Consider the following 20572-nt stretch of genomic DNA (forward strand, 5'->3'; position numbering starts at 1 on the left):
TGATCACAGGTGTATCTAGTCTAGTAAATTAAATGGTGTCAGGAAACATTCCCAGGCAATACTGGAACAGTATTATTCAGAATGGCCTCTGGCATTCTTTCGGCCCATGCCAATTAGCGGTATCCCAAACACTTTCTGGTCATACTTCAACAGGTACTGCATGTTAGGGATGTTTCTCTGTGGCAATGTGGCTGAGATGTGCCTATGTTCTTTTGCAGGTTCAGGAGTTTAATAATATGGATGCAGGATATTCCATGCCAGCTGACCTCAGAGTCAAAGAAAAATACTAGGATCAACTCTTAACCCTTATTGTACAATACATAATCTTCTAGTATAAATATGATGGTAATGACAATGACTATACCAGAGTATAGAGTTGTGAAAATGTAGACTACTTTGGGAGAACAAAAACCAACAAAACCAGATCCTGTTCTAGGGGTCAGTAGAAGGGATATTTCCAACAGAAATTGCAAATATGCCATTTACAAGGCTTTATGTTTTTTTTTACTCCAAAGATACTCAAATCAGAACAAGTATGGTGAAAGGCCGTAAGGCTGATCAGAAATTACTAAAAGCTGATGTTTGTTCCATCCAACAAGCAAAAGCAGCAAAAAGACATATCACAACACAATGTCATGAAGAGCAAAAAATAGAGAAAGACAATCCTGACCAGAAGGCAAAAATTTCAGTTTATTAAAAAAAAGCTTTCTATTTGGCTTCCAGTCAGACAAATGAGATTCTGAAAAAGTCCTCCTGCAAAGGTAATATATACAAAAAATTAAGTAAGAACTTGATCCTTTACTTAAAATGTTCTATTATGAACGTCTATGTTTATGAGGAATTGGATTGCAATGGGAATCCTAGAAGCTGTCTTCCAATCTTATTTTTCTTTGAATATTTAGAGGAACAAATACTCAGCATCATCAAAAAAGATTATGCAGTCTAATATGTAATGAAAAATACTATTGCAATTTTCAAAGAAATGAATGTGAAGAAAATCAGAGGTCACTTCATATTTGGATTACAACAAAAGTAAAAGGAAACAGGCTACAGTACTTACCTCATTTTTTAGCTTGCTTCCAGAAAACCTTTGAAAATAAACACATTTGGTTATTTTTTTTCCTAAGCAGTACATTTGTAGAGATGAGGTGCATATAGGTGTATATATATATAAATAATAGATCTGTTAGAAAAATTATCACATTTTTCCAAATGTAACTCTAGTAAGAGTCATGGTTTTTTTCCTTAATTTCTTCCACTGATTTGCAAATGCCTGAGGATACTGGAAACCTACTGATGTCTTATAAAACATGAAGCTTCAGACCATTGACTAAACAGTAAAGTATAAAAACCAGTTTCAGCTTTTTGTTTGGATCTTTGCAACTTCACCAACAGCAAAAGGATAGCATAGATGCAAGTCCATAAGGTTTTTATGAGGAAATAAATACAGTTTTTGATAGAGCTAAGTAAATTCAGAGCAGAAAAAGTATACATAGAACTTACAGTTCTTGGGAAAATTAGAAAATCATGGTGATTTCCTATTCTTTTTCACCACAGTACTATTTTGATAAAATTCATTTCTGAGATCAAAGATTTGTTAACGGGCAAAAATATGTTGCAGTATAGTGAATGTCCTATATAGAGATTCTCAGTGAAGTCATTAGAATACCAAACTACCCTTCCGTGCAGAAATCAGAAAGCACATGTTTTAAATTATAACTACTAAAGTAGAGAGAATGTGTAATAATAGCAATTCTAATGGATCAGTATAATGATAAATGTTGTTTGACCATTTTTATCTCCTGTACCACTAGCTGCCAACTGATAAGATACTGTGGGCAACGTGGAGTCTTATAATTATTAGGGGCAATATTGTGGTTTCCTGCTGTTGAGATGCTCTGCTGGCAGTACAGAAAACCAGAGGCCAAGTAGTTGTGGAATTCCTCCTGCCCAGGCCAAACACAGGTGCCTAACACTTCCCACCACATGATGATCCAGCATATGTTACCTACAGCATTCCCTTGCCTGTTAATAGGTAAGTATAAATGAAGGCATTACTCAGCTGATTACAACATAGATCTAATTAACTTCCTAGCTAGATATATTTGTTATGGGCTCTGGATTTCTGCATGTTCAGCAAAATGTACACAGAATGTACAGCAAAAATGTGAGGCAGCGCCTGCTAGCAGTGCTCTTCCAGAGCCTTAATTGCTAGCTAAAGCTACCCTTCACACAGTGCTGTGGATACAAACCATTTTTGGTGTTAGGTGTGCTCCTTTCACAGTGCAAGGCTTGATATTTAAAAGAATCAGGATCAAATTTACAATTTAAAGATTCAGGCATCTGCAACCTTGCATTTAAGGACTATTGTACTCAGCTCAGTTACCTAAATATTAATTCATGAATGCCAATTAAGTTTGAAATTGCAGTGTAGAGGCCTATATTTAGGCAACTAAACTGAAGCCCATTGTCCCATCTAATCTCTGGTCAAGCTGCCAGCTGACATGCAAACTTTGTGGTAAAGGCCTCCATATGTCTATATTTGTGCATGGGCATGATGTAATCTGACATCATTATCAACCCATATATTTTTCCTGCCTATTTTCTCCCCAAGCTTGATCCAGGAACCATTTTTATAGCTCACCTAGAAGCGATATCAGACAAAGGACAGATTTTATGGATCACTATATGTAGCAGCCAGCAACTGGGAGATTCAATTATGAATCTTTCCCTATCCAGAAGCTTGTTCTTAACCCCAGGGTACTGCCTTATTCTGTTCACACAGAAAAATCCAACCACAGTGGTGGTCCAGATGGTACAAAACGAGCATTTGAACTTCTGTTCTAAATCAGCTAGGGAGGAAATTAGACTGCTGGAACCTGAAAATTCAACATCTCATACAGGGCAGCACAGGTCCTAATGCAAAGAAAATGTTCCTAAGTACTGAATCTCGTGAGTATTCTTGAAAATCTTGGAGAGTATCTATGCCATCTTTATGTGCGTGTATGCTGTCAGAAATCCAGCCGTGGGGAATTTTGCACGACCTCGACTTTCTTTGCATTCATTGCTGCTAGATTGTGGAAAGACAGAGCTTTACATGAACAGGCACTGCCTGACATAAAGCTGAGGAATAAGAGTTATTATATTCCCTTGAATGAAATTAACTGTCTTTTAGTCAATTAGATAAACAGTTCATTTGAAATAATTCTGTATTATGAAAGAGTAATACACTGTGTACCAGCAACACCTCCGCAGCTCTGGATAAATACTGGATAAGGAAATAGCATATTTCAATCTATTACACCCTAAGTCCTGAAGTGGAGAGAGCCCTCCTTTTAAGCATCATTGGAAACATTACCCTCAATTTTTACAATTGTCTTATTGTTTGGAAAAGGTCTCTTTGAATATAACCTAAATCTGCCACCAGCTGAATTTTCTCTGTGTGATTATAAACTCATTTATTCCTTTCCTTTCTTAGAGTCCCACTTATACAGGTATACTGCCATAGACAATGAAAGCCATCATTCAAGCCATATGTGAACAGAGACATTTGTTTTACGAACTATTAATCTTTGGCAAACCAACAGGCAGCTATCGTAAAGTATTGATCCTACTAGCTGTCCCTTAAATAAATATAATTAGAGCTTCCTGGGTTAGGTTTAAACTGATATTAGCCAGTCAAAGGACCTGTAAATATTAATCTATACAGACCCCTCCCTCCTGCCCCACAGGTGCCAGCTTCACACCATTCTCTAGACGGTTCATAATGGAAAGCTGTCCTGGGGAAAGAACTCACAGGGTGACACACAAGCAAACAAAATGAGACAAGTGCCCTGGAAATGGGATTTTTCTGCCTCATACAAACTTGAACAAATGCTCTTCTGTCATAAGTTGATGCAGCTCTACACTGACTGTGGTGGGGTCAGATTGGAAGACACTAGCAAAATATCTAAAACAACATCTTAAAACAAACACTGAGATAAGCAGCAATACTAGTTCTGGTAGAAACAAAAAGTAGAGTCCTACAAGTACCTTCTAAGGGAAGGTTAAAGTTAAACCTTCACTGACTAAGTCTCAGAAGTTCTGTTATTGTACCTGGTTAAGCCTTTTCCAGAATACACAGAATGGTAGTATGCGCTGCTTTCTTTAATGCCAATTCCATAATAGTGGTACCTGTGGAGAAAAAAAAAAGAGGAGTGTTTATGAGTGACACGTCAAGTAAAGCAAGTGGTCTAATTGATTTTAAATGCTTTATGAAAACTTTTCTAAACAGCGTCTAACAATTCCTTCCACTGACATGGAATACAGTCTGGTCTCATAGAAAACAGTATTGTCATGATTTTATCAAAAATTCAAGGATAGGGTTTTCTTTAAATTTAAAATACTTTCTCTCTTACAAAGATGTAGCTGGAACAGAAAATAGAGAAACATGTTACATCTCTTTTCTCTAATATGCATTCTGTTTCATTTGCCTTCATTTGTTGAAAGGGTGCTGGGTTTGATCTACCAGGTTTATTTTATCCGTCTTACCACTGTTTTATTTAGACAGTCTCTCAGAGTACTTCTCTGTTGAAAATAGCTTGTCGGTGCACCTTAAAACTTAGTGTTCAGCCTCCTAGACTAAAAATGCTAACATGTCATTCATTCACTCTTCTGTCACGTTGTAGGCTGACTAAATCTGAATTATTTAGCCATTTAAGCAGTTCTTATCCAGCACCCTTGCTGCTCTCCTGGAGATTACTGCTCCCAAATAGAGCTTGAAGAAGGAAACATGCCTATTGCTCAGGCTTTGCAGTGCTATGCCCAACACCTTAATTGAAGACAGCAAAGGTGCTAAAGAGGGGGTGTTGGTGCTGAGAAAACTGGCTGTGCAGTGCATACTTACTGCTTTCCACTGACTCTGCTACAAAATAAGTGACCTTCTGGAGAAGGGCAGGGGAGCAAGTTGGGGGCAGCTCTTTCCTTACTGGTCATAGCAAAGTTTGCTTGAGTTCATCTATCAAAGGTGATAGCCCCTGTCTTATAAATTCCATTCAGTAGATTTAAAAACTGATTGTGTTAAATGAAATTTGTCTAAGAATGTTATGGATAGTATACTCAGGTTCAATTGTTTTTTACTAAAATTAGCTTGAAAATGCTACAGCAGCTGGTTTAACCGAGCTACTTCAAAGTAACACTTGCAATTCGAGTACATTGTGTGTAAATCAAAATTAACTCAGAGGTACACTGCAACACATTGCACTGATTTCGCTGAAACTTCTGAAAAGCTTGAAGAAATGCATTCTTAAGACACAAAGACCCAGCAAATAGTTCGTAGAGCACATTAACAAAAGTGTTTATCTCATTTCTGCTGTTCCTGGTGATGCCCATTAAAAAAAAATCACAGTATTTTGTTTGTTCTTGCATGGGACTATCACAGGTAAGAACAAAATCCTCAAGTGCTTTACATTTACAAATCTGATTAAAGGCATTAGATGTAAATTATATCTAAGAAAATATTCATTAGGATGATATATTTGCCTAGCCTAGATAGCTTTGAAAATCTCAGCTGAAATATTCTGTTTCTGGACAGTCTGTTGTGTGAGTTCGGGATTTTACAGCCAAAAACATGATGAAAAGTGGCTGTTGTTAAACATCATCACTTTTAGTGTTTTCCTGAAACTGATGAGTCTACATAACACTGCTATATCACTGTGGCACCTGTCAATCCCTAGGAAAGCCAAAAGTTTCTCCCCTCTTTCTTCACTTTTAGTTTTGTTGCCCTGTAAGTACTTTTTCTGAGGGATGATGATGTGATGAACTGACTATTTTTAAATACCTGTTAACATAAAAACTCAGACATAGGACCATCTACTCACAACAGTTCTCTTTTTCTCTGTTAAAGTCAGGCTGATCAAAGCAAAATGACCCCTCAGTGTGGTTTAGGATGCCAGTGGAACCTTTCATTAAATGTTACAGTACTATATGGCTATCCTCTGGCTCACATGTTGTGTCACCTATGTTGTGAGCTAAAGTCCTGAAGATTTTCATCCATCATTTTTGGTTTAGGAGTATTAAACTTATAGACTTGGGCTAAAGACCTGGATATGGAAATTCCTAATATTTGACAGAGTTCTGACACAAATGCATTTTTTCTTCTTTCATGAAAATTAACTAATTTTAGATGTGACACAAGAGGTATTGAAAATATACATGTATGGGTTCTTTGGAACAACAGCATTTACTTAGTCTTTACATTGCAAAGGTTGTCCATTGAACAGGATGAAAAAAAATAGAGCTGTGACCACTTCTTTAACAATGTTATCTGTACATTTTTCATTGGCAGTGTAAGCAAGCAGTTGCCTATATCTCCTTCCAGTAGCTTAAATCTCCCAGTTTTAATCACATGCCATTTTTTAAATTCTAAAAATAAAACTTTACACTTTCACCACAAATTTAACATTTCCTCCTGCTAAAGTTGGAGCGGTCCAGAGGCAAGGAAAATCATTACTTTCTTACAAAGTTAGGATTCAATATCTAGATTATTCAACATCTAATTCAATATTAATATATTTGGATTAGAAACAGGAACTATTGTGTGATTTAGATTCTCAGGTTTCCAGTGGTAGGCAACATACTTATTCCTGCTGGACTGCCCTAAAATATCAAAATTTATCATTTAAACATTTTGTTATGTATAGATATTTTCCGTACATATTCTATGTGTATTAAAGGCACAACAGTTGTCATTCTGACTTTCTTCAGCGATTTCTATAGCTGAATTTTTAGTACTACAAAATACAGTTTTCTGGTCATGACACAGAAACAATTAAAAATAATATAATCTTACTGTTCACTCTCTGTCTGGCATACTTCATAAAGTAATAGGGTATGAAGATTATTATCTTACAAGCCAAAGTCATTAATTGAATAGGTTGGGCTCCCTATTGAGGATAGTATACCAAACCCAGACACACTGATAATATCTTTAACCTACATCTTCAAATGCCTTCTGTCTCTTTACGAGCATATTTTTATGTGTATGTACAGTTTATCTGTATTTTATTATTTATATTTCTATCGTATAATTAATAAAATTTAACCAGTCACCATAAGGAACTTACTTTCAATTTTTGAAAAAAATATTTTATAAAAGAAGTTAACTGCTTTTCTCTTTTAATTTCAGTGGTTTGTTGTAACATATGTTCCTATGCTACTTGTAGTCCTGATTTTAGCATACACTGACACAAATGATAGCTGATAAGGAAATGATAGGCTTAAGCTGTTCAGCGACTTGCAATAACTTGTTATCACAGGGCCAGCTGCCATATCAGTTTTATTAACCCACTAAATCACTCCTAATAAATAAGATAATAGTTTTCAGACACGATGGATAAAAGCTAAGATTCATCATTGATCAAAGTCTACAAAGAAATTAAATTGTAACTTGAGGTCAAACAGTCTTCTGTGTTTATGGATTGAGCAGTTTGTACATTTTCCCAAACAGCTGCTTGTAATTCATGTACCATGAAGGTTATAACTGAATTCTATCAGTTATCACAGTATATTCAACATTACCTATGCAAAAAAGTGGGTTCAGGACCTGCTGCACAGAGAACTGTTATTCATGAAATACTCATCTAAGAGAGCAGTTTGCAGTATTTATGGTGCTGGGCCTTCTTTCACTGAGTAGGAATATAGAAAATTTCCTTTATGTTGAGCAGTATAGAGTGATTGGCATAGGCATGAGAGATGAATGAACTTTGTTAACAAAATTGTGTCCAATGAGTTGTACTTCTTGGCCGAATATTTAAATGAGTGTTTTAGTATTGACACTAAGTGGGTTGTTGGATACAAATACAGAGGAAAAGAGGCTCTGACTTGAATTCTAGGAATCATTAGACCCAGTTTTAAGTCTGTCCTTTCTCCAGTACTGGAGATGACAAGTGCTGCTTGGGATCACAGGAGGAGCTAAAAATTGTGTATCTCACACCTTAAAATCACATGCAACTGGATTCCACACATTAGAGCAGGAGCTCTTTCTCAAATCCAATTCATGCTCATGAGAATATTAGAGAGAGCTTGGCCTTGTTTCAGTATGGGAGAAAAACAATTTCTGTCACTTTCAAGATGATGGAAAAGGGAACTGATTTTCTTTGCTTTCTCCTGGTCACAGCCAGGTTCTATCAATACGTTACTGTGTATGCATGCAATGTCCAGTAAGGTACCTTTTTCCTGGGGAATTAACTTTTCTTTGCAATATAAGAACAATGATTCCATTGGAGGAGAATTGTCTCTTTCCTTTCATGCTTTTGCAGCATCTGACTCAGTAGAGTCCTGGACAATGATCAGAGTTCCTAGGCAATACCGCCAAATAAAACATCACTGTTAGGAATAGTTAGTACTAATACTGCTCCTACTAGTATTATATGGTAATAATGATAGCAACAATAGAAATAATACAATGTCACTATACTACCATGCTTTAAAAAATATGATTTAACTGCTAGTAAGAACTCACTTACCAGTCTCAGTCTCAGTAACCCAGAAAAAGCTTATAACATTTAGAGTCCGTGTGACATAAAACCAGGGTGACTAGCAATTTCCCAAAACTGATGATCAGTCCTTTAACTTGCTTATCAATTTAATGGAAATACTTCTGTAAATGATATTTGTGTGACAAACTGCTACCTGGTGAAATTAGAAATTAATTTGCTCCTCAGTAAGTCTGTGGTTCTGAGGGGAATATGGTCCACAACACCAGACGTAGAAAAATAGATAGTCGGAGATCATTGAACTGATAGAGGGTAGGTTTAGATTAGACATTAGGAAGAAATTCTTTACTGTGAGGGTGGTGAAGCACTGGCACAGGTTGCTCAGAGCAGCTGCGGATGCCCCATCCCCGGAAGTGTTCAAAGCCAGTTTGGATGGGGCTTTGAGCAACCTGGTGTAGTGGAAGGTGTCCCTGCCTGTGGCAGTGGGTTGAAACTATCTGGTCTTCAAGGTCCCTTCCAACCCAAACCATTCTACTATTCTATGCCTCTATGATTCTATGATTTATACTGCCACTTCTCTATGACTACTTGCTGCTGTATTCAGTTTCTGAACTGGAGATATTGTCATTTATGCCTTTTGTGAGGATCTTTTTAACACAGCAAGATCAATGTAAATGTATCTTAGTGGAAATGAGAATTGTAGAGGAAAAGTCTCTGACGAAAACTCTGATGAAAAAAAATAAGGAGAAACAAGTGCCAGATGTTCAAACAAAACCAGCAGATGCCTCACCCCTTTGAGGAAATTGTTCAAGAACAGTTAATCCATATGATCTGGCACATAACACCAACAAGGTAAGTAGGGATACGGAATCTGCCGAAGAAATGTTCAGCATGAGTTATATCTATACTAACATTTTTAAATGTCTTAGAGAAAAGTGGAATATAGTGACACATGTCCCAAAACAATTTTTGTAGCTAGGTACTCCTTTGAAACACACTCATTTGCTTAATATAAGTTGAATTACTGTGCTTAAATTATGCAGACACATGATACGTTTTGGAAGTTTAGCTACTGATTAGATCTTATTTATCAATCCTTTAGATATGTCGGAACAAATATATAATGAGAATGTGGGAGACTTTTTCCTGTATTATCTCATTCATTGTAGTTTATAAGTTGTTCTCCAAATGTGTTGGATTATGAACCTGAGTAAGAATTCACCAAGACATTGATGAATTAGTAGGTTATCAAATAGTCCTGTACAGATTAGCAGCAAATGTCTTCTGTAAAGCTCTGTTTACATCATCTTATGCCTGCATCCGTAGCTTAAGTTCACCACAGCAGACAATACATAAAATCCCTCTTTTCCCCAATAAATAACCTTTCTAATAGTTGCTCTCCTGAAAACCCCTCTATTCAGCACCTATAGGTCATCTACAAAAAGAGAAATTAACTTTAGTTCCAGTTTCCCTCTATACAATGCAGACTGTGTACCATCTCCTAAAAAAGATCAATGGATTACAAATTTGTAACTCTGTGATAGAAACTATACAAGAACCGTCCTCTGTCAAAAAAAAAAAAAAGGGAAAAAAAAAAAAAAAAAAAAAAGAAAAGAAAATAATAATGTTCTATACAAGCTTTATTTCCTTTGGATTTTACTTTCATTAATGGTTGTTTAAAATAAATACTTGAGGCATACTCAAGAAATAGAATGTCTTGGTAAAAATTTGGAATTTATATTCTTCCCCACTTTCCTTTTTTTCTGCAACAAAACCTAAAATCCACAAATGACATCTCACATGCATTCTTCAGCAAAACTAAGGTGGAATCAAGTAGCTATTTCTTATATTTCTAAGGCAGAAGAAAATCAAGTATAACATGTAACAACCCCCAAGAATTACGAAAGTAAAAAATGTTTCTTTCAGACATTTCTAGTATATTGCAAGCACTTAGGAAAACCAGTCTTGTAAGGTTTTTTTCTTTTCAGTCTCTGTTTGCTTTGAGTTTTGCTTATAAACTACTGAAAGACCTGAGTAACTTTGTCTTTCAAGGCTAAGTAGTTCAAAATTAAGAGTTTTCCCAAACATACAATGTCTGAGTTTCCTCTGTTACTGCTTTTATTCTGGTTTTCTATCTTATTCATTTGCAAAATGGATGTGAGGGAATATGTTTGTTGCCACAGTTCACAACAGTTTTACACTAACATTATTATGGACAAAAGCATAGTGCCAGAACCAGAACTAATAAACATTTCACCATAGGTGATATAGGTTCATCTATGATCTATTCCTACAACCTAATGTTCCACAAATCAAATATACAAATGAATTGGATTTATGAAATGACTGCATTATAGGTTGTGTGCTTTTTAGAGTTTTGTAAGATACCCACAACAAAGAGCAGACATATACCTTCTTCTCAATTTAAAACAACATTTTTTGTAGTGTATTTAAGTGAATCCATATTGTTACATACAGAACACAATGGAAGTTTTTATGCTTGCAAAATGGAAACAAAATCTATTTATAGAAAGACAAGCAACTGTAAAAAAGATATATGTATTATATAATGCTTTTTATATCTAACATTTTGACATATATTTTCAACAAATGCAAGGATCTATAAATACGATAACAAAATTTAGAAACTTAGTTTAATTTTAGAAATTATGCCTGCAGCAATGTTTTTAAATTCAAACTCTCGAGTTTGAATTTAAGTGTCAGTTTAATGTACATGAAATTTATCACTTGCAGTGTATCATCTGAATAATTAGTATTTACGCCAATTAATATTTATTAAAGAGACATGGAAATACATGTCATTCCTAAAATATGTTCTATAAGTGAATACACAGGTAATTGTGCCTTACTTTGAATGGCCCCTTGTTCCAAGCCGCCTTGTGGTAAGGAGAGGGAATTTCTGGCGAATGGTCTAAAAAGAAAATAACTGTATTAATTTTTAACACTGGTATACTTTTTTAGCAATCTGCTCATAGAAAAATTGTAGTGTAAATATATGATCTAAGGTCTTTCATGAATAAATATTTGTGACATATATGGCACAATATAAATGATTAAGCATGTTTCACACTGCAGGATTTCTTCCACGCTCATCCATCTTGCTGTGTATCTTCAGTCTTGCCACCTTTTCTCCCTTTCTGTTTTCAGTTTTACGTTTTAAAATCTAGGCTTCTTCACCACGATCCTGTTTCGTTCAAGTTCCTAAAATGCAACTTTATCTTTTGCTTCAGAAATCTAAACAAAACCAGGGAAAATTCTGCCCTCTAGCTATTCTGTCTTCAAAGAGAAACAACTAGAAATACATTGATTTTTATTTGAAAAGTGTGATCTGAGAAATTAATTCAGTACTAGAAGTAGATCCAATAGATACATCTAATAGATCACTGTCAAAACAATGTTTAAATGAAAAGCTATTGTCTTTCTTATTTGTACTGAAACCATGTAATGAAAATTAGACATACAATTTCTCAATATATCCAATTCAAGAGGAAAACATAGGAAGCGAACATTTTATAAACTGGATTTTAAATCCATTATTATCATTCAATTAAATTAATGCAATTTGCTATGTATAAACCATTACTAGATCAGTAGTTTTTAAAAAAAGATGATCCTTGAAGCATTTTTGGTTTCCTGTTTCACTAAATACTCAGGATTTAATTTGGAGAGTTTATATATCCCTTTCATTAAATTATTTCAGGATTAATTGTAGGGAAGGACAGAAATTGTGGAATCAACAATTTTTCATTCAGGAGCTCTTTGTGTTATTAATTTTTATTCCCCTTCTAGTATTGCTTCTAGTGTCACATCTCACTTTACATTGCCTTCAGTGTAATTATGTGTCTCCCATGTCCAATTTGTTTCTGTGGAAAGAACCTATCACTGTCATCAACAAAAAGGAAAAAAAAAAGGCACTCAGAGAGGAAGCCTTTTTTTTTTTAAAGAATAACAACAAATAAAAGGTAATTTCAGTTTCAGTCTCCAAAAGGTGATGTTATGAAACCCCACTGAGACAGTGTAGTTGTAGTTAGTCTGATTCCATGTACATTAGCAGTAGAAAACATGTGAATTTCAGAGGAATTTTGACATAAGTGTATTAAATTGTGATTCTGTCAAACAATTAATCTAACAAATTATGAAGGCATTTACTTGTTACCTTCCCAAAAGTTGCAGCACAAGCAGGTTCCAGCTTCTCTTTTCTGCAGAAGTCCAAATAATGTGCATAAAGGATGCATCTTGGTAAACAAACTCCTTCGCAGACAATGTAGTTTTCTTCCAGCCTGCGTAGAGAAAGGAACTGTCAGAGTAAGACGCAACATGCAGTTTCTCCTGATTGTATTTTCCATTTTTTGGTACTGCTGTCATTTTTTTGTTGTTCTTTTTCTAATTTTACTGAAAAATTCCATCACAGCACACAGATTAGTTTCATGCTGAACAAGACACAACTACAGACTGACTCCACAGTTGGTGCTTAGATTAGTTGCAGAATATGAAAAACCTAGAGCCAGGTCCCTTTTCTTCATGAATGTCTTTCAATGTCGGGACTTTTTTGCTTTATATGAAAAATTATCATCAACTAGGAGCCAGCCTTAGTCTGAAAATAACAGCACTAACTAGACTATGAAAGACCTGGGTTTAAGTCTGTCCATTGAAAGGACTTAAGAGTAGGGATCTGGACTTGCATTTTCTGTCCCACTCTATCCTTAACACTTGAGCTAATGTCTCTTTTCTTCCTCCTTTTGGTTTCTAATTACCACTCTGGACCTGAAAACTGCTTCTTGACCAAACCACACTGAAAAATCAGACTTTTTTGAAGGAGGTGCATTTTTATGTAGCTTCCCAATAATTTACAGAATGCAAGTGCCAAGTAATGGTCATTAAAGTAAAATTTTAAAAACCTAAGTAAAAACCTGGCTGTCTTCACGTGAATGGAACCATTGGGTATTTCACTGCTGTCCTGTTGGCTTCTTTCTTTATCATTTTACATTATTCCCTACTCCTGGGATGATGCGCAAAAAAATTTATTTCTCAAATTACACAAATCTGTAAGAAAATACTGTATAGTAAACACTGCACACTGAATAATTTTGAACTGATTCACCAGACTTAACTATTTACGCTTAGAAGTCAGATGTAAACTAGACTAAAAAACTGAATAATTTGGATTAGTCTAATTTTTCAGTTAGAAGGAAAAAAAAACTTTATTTACAGTCTGCATTTGCTAATTAAGTTCCCATTTATTTCAACAGCACTCCTCCCTAATTTCAAGTGCACTTTAATAGAAATATTTATCAATTAAAGTCTGCAGAATTTGACCTCTTATTTGGTTAACTTTTTTCCCCACATAAAATGAAGCAAAGTTAGGGCTTCCATGGGTAGTAGAATAAAATGTAAAAGAAATACATTATAAGACAGTGAAAATCTGTCATATAGCCTTAAAGGATAATTAAAACAGCCATTCACATATGTAATCCTTGAGTAGTGTTTCATTTCTACATTTTGTTGATACGTTTCATCCACAGCCATGTATTGTGAGAATCCGACAGAGACTTCTGTTAACTGACAAACCTCTGATAATTTAAAAAATCAGAAATTTGGGGATGGATGTACTTATTCGTAGGGAAGGTTGATACGAAAAAAAATATAATAAACCAAAACAAACCCAACCAACTAACCAAACACCCCACAAATGACAAATACTTCTAAAATAACTGTGAGATGTCACCCTCTTTGCCGGCTCAGCTGTTAGAGAAAGGTCCCTTTGAGTCTGACAGCTCGGTGCTGAAGCCGCGGGGTCCCCGCCGAGCGGCCGGGCCCGGGGCCAGAGCCGGCCCAGGGGCCGGGGCGGGCAGCGGGGGTTGGCCGCCGGGGCCTTACCATTGCAGGGTGAGCTGCGTCTGCTTCTTCTTGTCCTTCATGATCTGCGTGATGCTCTTCTTCGCAGACGGGCTCTGGTCGGCGGCTGTCAGCGCGCCGTCGCGAGGATCCGCATCGTCTTCTTCCGAGGAGAGGGCTTCGCTGCTGAGGTGTGTTTCTGAGCGCCAGGGCCGACCAGAAGAGAAACCCGAGGGCATCGTTACGGTCCGGCCACACGCCGCCCCCTCCTGCCCGCCGCCCTGCCCGCCGCTGGCCGAGAGGATGGGCCCGGCAGCGCCCCCCGCCAGACCCCGAGCTCCTCGGCCCGGCTGCCGCACCCGCCCTGCCCGCGGGCTGAGCTGAGGACGCTGCCAGCACCCGTCTCTTACCTGCCTTGATGCCGGCGGGCAGCACCGGCCCCGGCAGCTCCTCCTGGGTGCAGTGCAGCAAGCCGCGCCCCAGCAGCCCCCCGTAGCACTCTTCCTGCCCGCCGGTGGGCACCGCCTGCTCGGCCGGGAGGTGCAGGAAGGCGTCCTCCTGCTCTGGCCCCTTGGCCATGCTCCTCACCGGGCCCTGCTCTGCCCCATGGGCGGCGGGAGGGGACGGGGCCGAGGGCGCGGTGGCGGCGGTGGCCTCAGGGCGCGGGGGACACCGGCTGCGGCATGGGCCGGGGCTCTTGTCGCCTCGGCGGGACACGGTGTCAGCCGAGCGCCGACGTGAAGGGGAGGAGAGGCGATGCAGGGGCGGTGGCGGGGGACAGGTGTGCCCTACGGCGCCTTCCAGGGAGGTTGCATCGCTCCCCTGCGGGCAGAGACGGCCGCGCCCGCAGAGGGGACTCCGCCTTGGACGGGTTCCCGGAGGTGGCTGTCGGGAGGCAGCGGGGAGTAGTCTCCGTCCCTGCCTCCCGCCTCACCTCCCGCCGCGGTGCTCAGTCAGGCCAGAAGGGGACAGGGCACGGCTGAAGGCCCGGGAGGTTCAGGTGGAGCTGGCTAGGAGCGGATCTGCCGGGGGACTTAATCATTAACTCCTGTCGGCAGTGGCTCCGGCTTGCGTCAGGGAGCTCCGCCGCGACGAGGCCGAGGGGGAGCCTCCAGGCTCCCCTCATTCCTTCAGGGCAGAAGGCGGCCGCGGATGCTGTCCTCATCCTCCCCTCCGGAGGAGGGAGAGGCGTGACCGACGGGTGCTTTGCTCTACACAGCAACCTCCTGACAGCCGCAAGGCCAAGACGGGGGAAGCCGGTCGTTGGACCCTTCTGGGCTCTGTCTATCACTGTCAGTATTTCCTTAATTCCTAGTGTAGTTTTGTGGGTGATTGAACAAAACATCTTCAATCTATACAAAGTCACATTCATATGGCAGGCGTGTCTTTGCTTTGCTAACCGAGACATGGCAGGAGACAACCACAGAAAGACGGTGCCTGCTTTTTTCAGAGAGCAAAATTGTTAGTGGTATAGAAAATTAGTCTGATCACTGCAACATCCACTGTTTTAATATGTTCTCATTCAAACAAAATCTTGAGTGTTGTGCTCCTCCAGATAAGGACTGGGAAATTTAGTACAGCTTGTGGTAGCAAGCAGCCCTGAAATATTGTATAGGGTGAATTGAGAGGCATTCTTCTAGCCATCAAGTAGTGTTGGTCTGTCACAGACAAAAAACTTGTGAAGAGCTGTTCTGTCTTCTACTCTCCTCCAGTCTTCTGTTGCACTTCAAGTCATTGATCCCACCAGCACTACAAAGCAGCAGATTACGACCACTTCCACTCCTGCACAGATACATTTTCAGACCAGCTGTCAGCCGTCATCTATTACATCCATATTTAATAAAATGCCAAGTGTGCTCGTATCTGTCAAAAGCTCAAAACCTCTTCATAAGTAATAAACAATGGACTTCAGAAATGAGGAAGGCATGTGAGGGGGTCCTAGAGTCAAAGATGGCATTTAGCTTGAACTTTCTGCTGTTCTGCTTACACCTCTTCCCTTCACTGTGTAAAATATATTTCTTTCCTTGCTGGTTACTCTATTCAAACATGTCTTCACTGTTGCCATGTCTCTGTCTTACTTCATTAAGTGATGCTATATATGACTTTGTCCGTGTGTCAGTGCATCAATTCTTAGTGTAACTCACTGTGACAGTTCATCTTCTGGTCCCAATGGCTTTGTTTGAGGTTATGGTGAAACAGCATTTGACTCTGACTTTTCTGTGACTTTTCACTGGCCTGAGCACTTCAGAATTTAGTCCACAAGTACCTGTATTTCCATGGGATAATAAAACCTCTCAGCTACTAATTGTTGTGTTGACTCTTTTGTGAGCAAAATTCAATGTGATATTATCTTTTTGGTATTATGGAGCCAAATGTACCTTTTTGTTCCTTAAGAGCAGGATTCTCCTTTGCTATAATGCCAGAATACCCTCAGTGTCACTAATAAAGTCTAGCCATCATCACCACAGAGATTGAGTGAGGGGTCCAGCCCAGGGGCCAGCTAGAATCCACCCTGGGACAACAGCTATTTGTAATCCTGCTGAAGGAAAAGAGGGACACCAAAAGCTACGGCAGTGGACAGTCCTACCCCATGTCTAAGCTCCCTGCTGCTAGAGTCAACAGTCCACCCAAATGTATGATTTCAGCCTTTGGAAGACAGAAAAGAGGGGGCAGGTATAGAATTGGGCTAGCTGGAGCCATAAGTACTATGGACATTACAGCATTGCCAGTGCCTAGAAATTTTTATTATTATTTTGTGGGGTGTCCCTTGAGAATTGTGATCCTGACACATTGTTCATTACTGAGTAAAATCTAATTATGAAGTAGAACGGTTAAAACATACATCTACATCTCTTTGTTTCTTTATAGTTTTCCTCTTCAAGAATTACAGAGAGAGAGAGAGAGAGAGAGACAGAGTGTGTGAGAGAGAGAGAGAGAGAGAGAGAGAGATGGATAGACAGACATATAGATAGATAGATGGATAGATAGATGGATAGATGGATGGATGGATGGATGGATGGATGGATAGATAGATAGATAGATAGATAGATAGATAGATAGATAGATAGATAGAATTGCCCAGAGATGGGGTAGATGCCCCATCCCTGGAAACTTTCAAACTGGATGGGGCAGGATTCTGAGCAACCTTATCTAGTTGAAGGTGTCCCTGCACATTGCAGGTGGTTGGACTAGGTGAGTATTAAAGGTCCCTTCCAACCCAAACTGACCTATGGTTCAATGATTTGTCCCTGAAGCATGTGATACCTCTTGCCTAACTCTGTCTCAGAGTAAGTTTTCTGTGTCTAATCTGTTCACCTTAGTCTCCCTTTATAGTCAGTGGAGAAGAAAAGGTGTATCCCAGGGATAATTCATACGAGATACATTACCCAGTGGAACAAGCCATTTTCTCAACAAGTTTGTTTCTCTTCCTTGTCTGACCTGAGAGCCTAGAAAGCCTTACTTAGTTTTAGGTGAATTTTGTAATGGTGTAATCCCACCAAAATTCAACAGATTCTGTTATACAGCCTGGAGTAAATAGATGCATATGCTCTGTAGCACAATAGAACTATTTTTTCTAAAATACACATCTGAAATAACTTTTATATCAGCATTCAAGTATTGCACCATTTCATCTTGCTTTTTCTTGTTGCCAACACAGCACATTGAAACAAAACATTTTTAAACTTATTTGTATCAGTGTGACTTGCCAGTAACAACAATCTATTTGAGGGGTTCTCTGTTTTGAACCTCGAAATGTTTGGAAGATAAATGAAGCAATAGAAATGCAATTTGTTATTGATATGTTCCCGTGTAGCTGCATGATGTTTACCTAAGTGTTGGAAACTGTTTCACCTCATATCCTCCCGAGAAAAATGAACTACACAGTAGCTCTTATAGGGTGTTGATGTCAGGACTATTTGGTAGGTTCTAACACCTATTTCTTTCCAAATATGCTGATAGTACAATAACAGTACAGTGTGGTACATACCAGTACTCTACAAGAAAATAATAAAGTAATTTCTCATTATTGTCGGTGTTTGTCATTCTCTCTGCTTTGACATATCATGAACGTATTTAGCTCTTTCTGAAACTCCATTTTTGGTTTTCTATGACATTACAAGAAACAGTTTTAACCACCACCAATTCAAACAAGACAGCTTTTCCACTTATTTTAGTCCTTTCCACATCTCAGTGTTTACTTTTTGACAGTATTTTGGTCTTGAAAATTAAAAAAAATTAGTGCATTAGCTAAAATCTCCTGCATTTCACATTGTCACTGGCGACATCTTCTGCAAGACTATACTGGAATAGATATTTTTATCATACAGATTTCTTTAGATTAATATCTACTTATTAATTAAAGGATCAAAGCCTTGAAACATCCTCCATAATTTAGATTTACTGTTTCCAATAGTAATTGAATCATTCTTCTTGATATAATAATTGTAAAGATGGCTTCAGATCATCACTCACTATTAAGGAAAAATTCTTTGGTTTTGCATTTTTATTGTAGCTTCTTTCTGAGCCCTTCTCAGTATGCTTATACCTCAGCAACTTTTTCTAAGTAATTTCTCTAAAGAATTTGTTTAGTTCTGGTGTCTCAAGTCACCGGTTTTGTGAATGCGACGAAATGAAACCTTAGAGAAAGCAAAGGGAAAGAAAGAGAAGGGCCCTCAAATTTTACCACTTTTCCATTGGATCTCTCTTCTACCACAGAGGAGGGTACTTGTTTTACCCGCTGCTACCACTCAGTGCTGTGGCTTCTCTGACACTTCTAGAAAAAAGAGGTGGAGAGAGATGTAAAAGCAGGGGGAGGGCATCAGGCATCAGGCAAGGATCCTTAACTGTGCAGCCAGGGACTTCTGCTCTCAGTGGGGAAGGGAAGGAGCATCTTTTGTTGCCCAACTAGTCCTGTCCAGCAGTTAAAGCAGGGGAGTGCAATTTGCACTGGTGCCTTTTGACTTCAGCAAGCTCTGTGAAACTCACTCCCAGTCTTGATGCTGTAAATCACAGAGATATGCTTGAACTTCTTCTCTGCAGCCAAGAGAGTAAAATGTTAATATTCAAAACCATGGAGCTACAGTCAGCATGAACTACCCAGGGGACAACCATGGAGCTCTGTGTGGTACACATGTATGTGTTTATCTACACAAAAATACCACAAGGAAACAAATCGATTATCCGGAAGATGCTATTGCCGTCATACCTGACTACACTCACCTTCTTCTTTTTATCAGTTCCCATTCTGCCTTATTAGCAATTTCATAGCCTGCATTATAGCAACCTGAACTTTCTGAGTTTGTTTTCATAACGCTGAAAATCTTTTCCCAGCTTGGTACTGAAAAGGTCCGCAGACCTTGGCTTGCCAATAACTTCACAAGCAGTGTCAGATCTGTGAAAGCAGAGGCTTGTCTGACAAGTTAATTCAGCATAGAAGCTTACAGTTTCCTTTGTAAGAAACAATTACTGGCATCCAGTAGATGGTGATGTTTAATAATATATTTCCTGCTCTGTCTCCAGGTGATAAAGCCAAACATGTCTGTCTCTACATTTAGGTATTTTGCTCATTGCCTATTCCTATGATCTTTAAATGAAAACCCTTTTTTTTTTTATAAAGTGGACTGTTCTTTATTTCTTCTCAAAGAACAAACTTCAAAATATATAAACTATGTATTACACTAATCCCTTCCCAGTTATCCACTCTATCCTCTACAAACACAGTGAGACTCTACACTCTGTAGATAGTCTAGGTAAACTGTATAGTCTGACCTTATGTAGCTACATGTAAGTAAAAATTTTCCATGATTACCTCTCTCGCAAGTTGTTGTTAAACAGTTATCTCAGATTACTTGTCTTGATATTGAAATGCCATTTTCCAGTACGTTTAATTTTTTTTCTTTACCAAACTGGGAGAAAATGTTTGTATTCATATAAGTACATACTCCTACAACCTTACAGACTGAATAGGCACTTCACTATTCATGTATTTGCACTGTGCTTTGTTGGGCAGCATCCAGGAAAAGAATAGTAAGGAGGCTTGCCAAGTTTTTCAGTGGGCAGCTATACAAACATCTTGCATTTCTCTATGAATGATGCAAGAATAGAGCTGAGCTTAGAGAATATGTTCACCCTTTAAGAAGTGGTTCTGAGAGTTTCTGCAGATACTCCAAGCAGCTCTATCAGCAGCACTTCTTGTATACCTAGCCTATCTGCAAACAACTGCTAAATAGGTGTTAACAGAA

At 38.5% G+C, this 20572-nt stretch overlaps 1 protein-coding gene across 1 annotated transcript in view; it reads right to left on the bottom strand.

The window, feature by feature from the left end:
- Nucleotides 1–14909, bottom strand: part of RFX6 (regulatory factor X6) — a 34706-nt gene extending 19797 nt beyond the window's left edge. Inside the window, exons 1-6 of the mRNA XM_027692648.1 lie at nucleotides 14741–14909; nucleotides 14373–14529; nucleotides 12652–12775; nucleotides 11345–11406; nucleotides 4096–4173; nucleotides 1061–1088 (exon numbers count right to left, since the gene is read on the bottom strand). Of these exons, the coding sequence (XP_027548449.1) occupies nucleotides 1061–1088; nucleotides 4096–4173; nucleotides 11345–11406; nucleotides 12652–12775; nucleotides 14373–14529; nucleotides 14741–14909 (618 nt within the window). The remainder of the gene's footprint in view (nucleotides 1–1060; nucleotides 1089–4095; nucleotides 4174–11344; nucleotides 11407–12651; nucleotides 12776–14372; nucleotides 14530–14740) is intronic.
- Nucleotides 14910–20572: the final 5663 nt, after the last annotated feature.

The sequence above is a fragment of the Neopelma chrysocephalum genome, unplaced genomic scaffold (genome assembly GCF_003984885.1).
Source record: "Neopelma chrysocephalum unplaced genomic scaffold, ASM398488v2 Primary Assembly neopelma1_23, whole genome shotgun sequence".
NCBI lineage: Eukaryota > Metazoa > Chordata > Aves > Passeriformes > Pipridae > Neopelma > Neopelma chrysocephalum.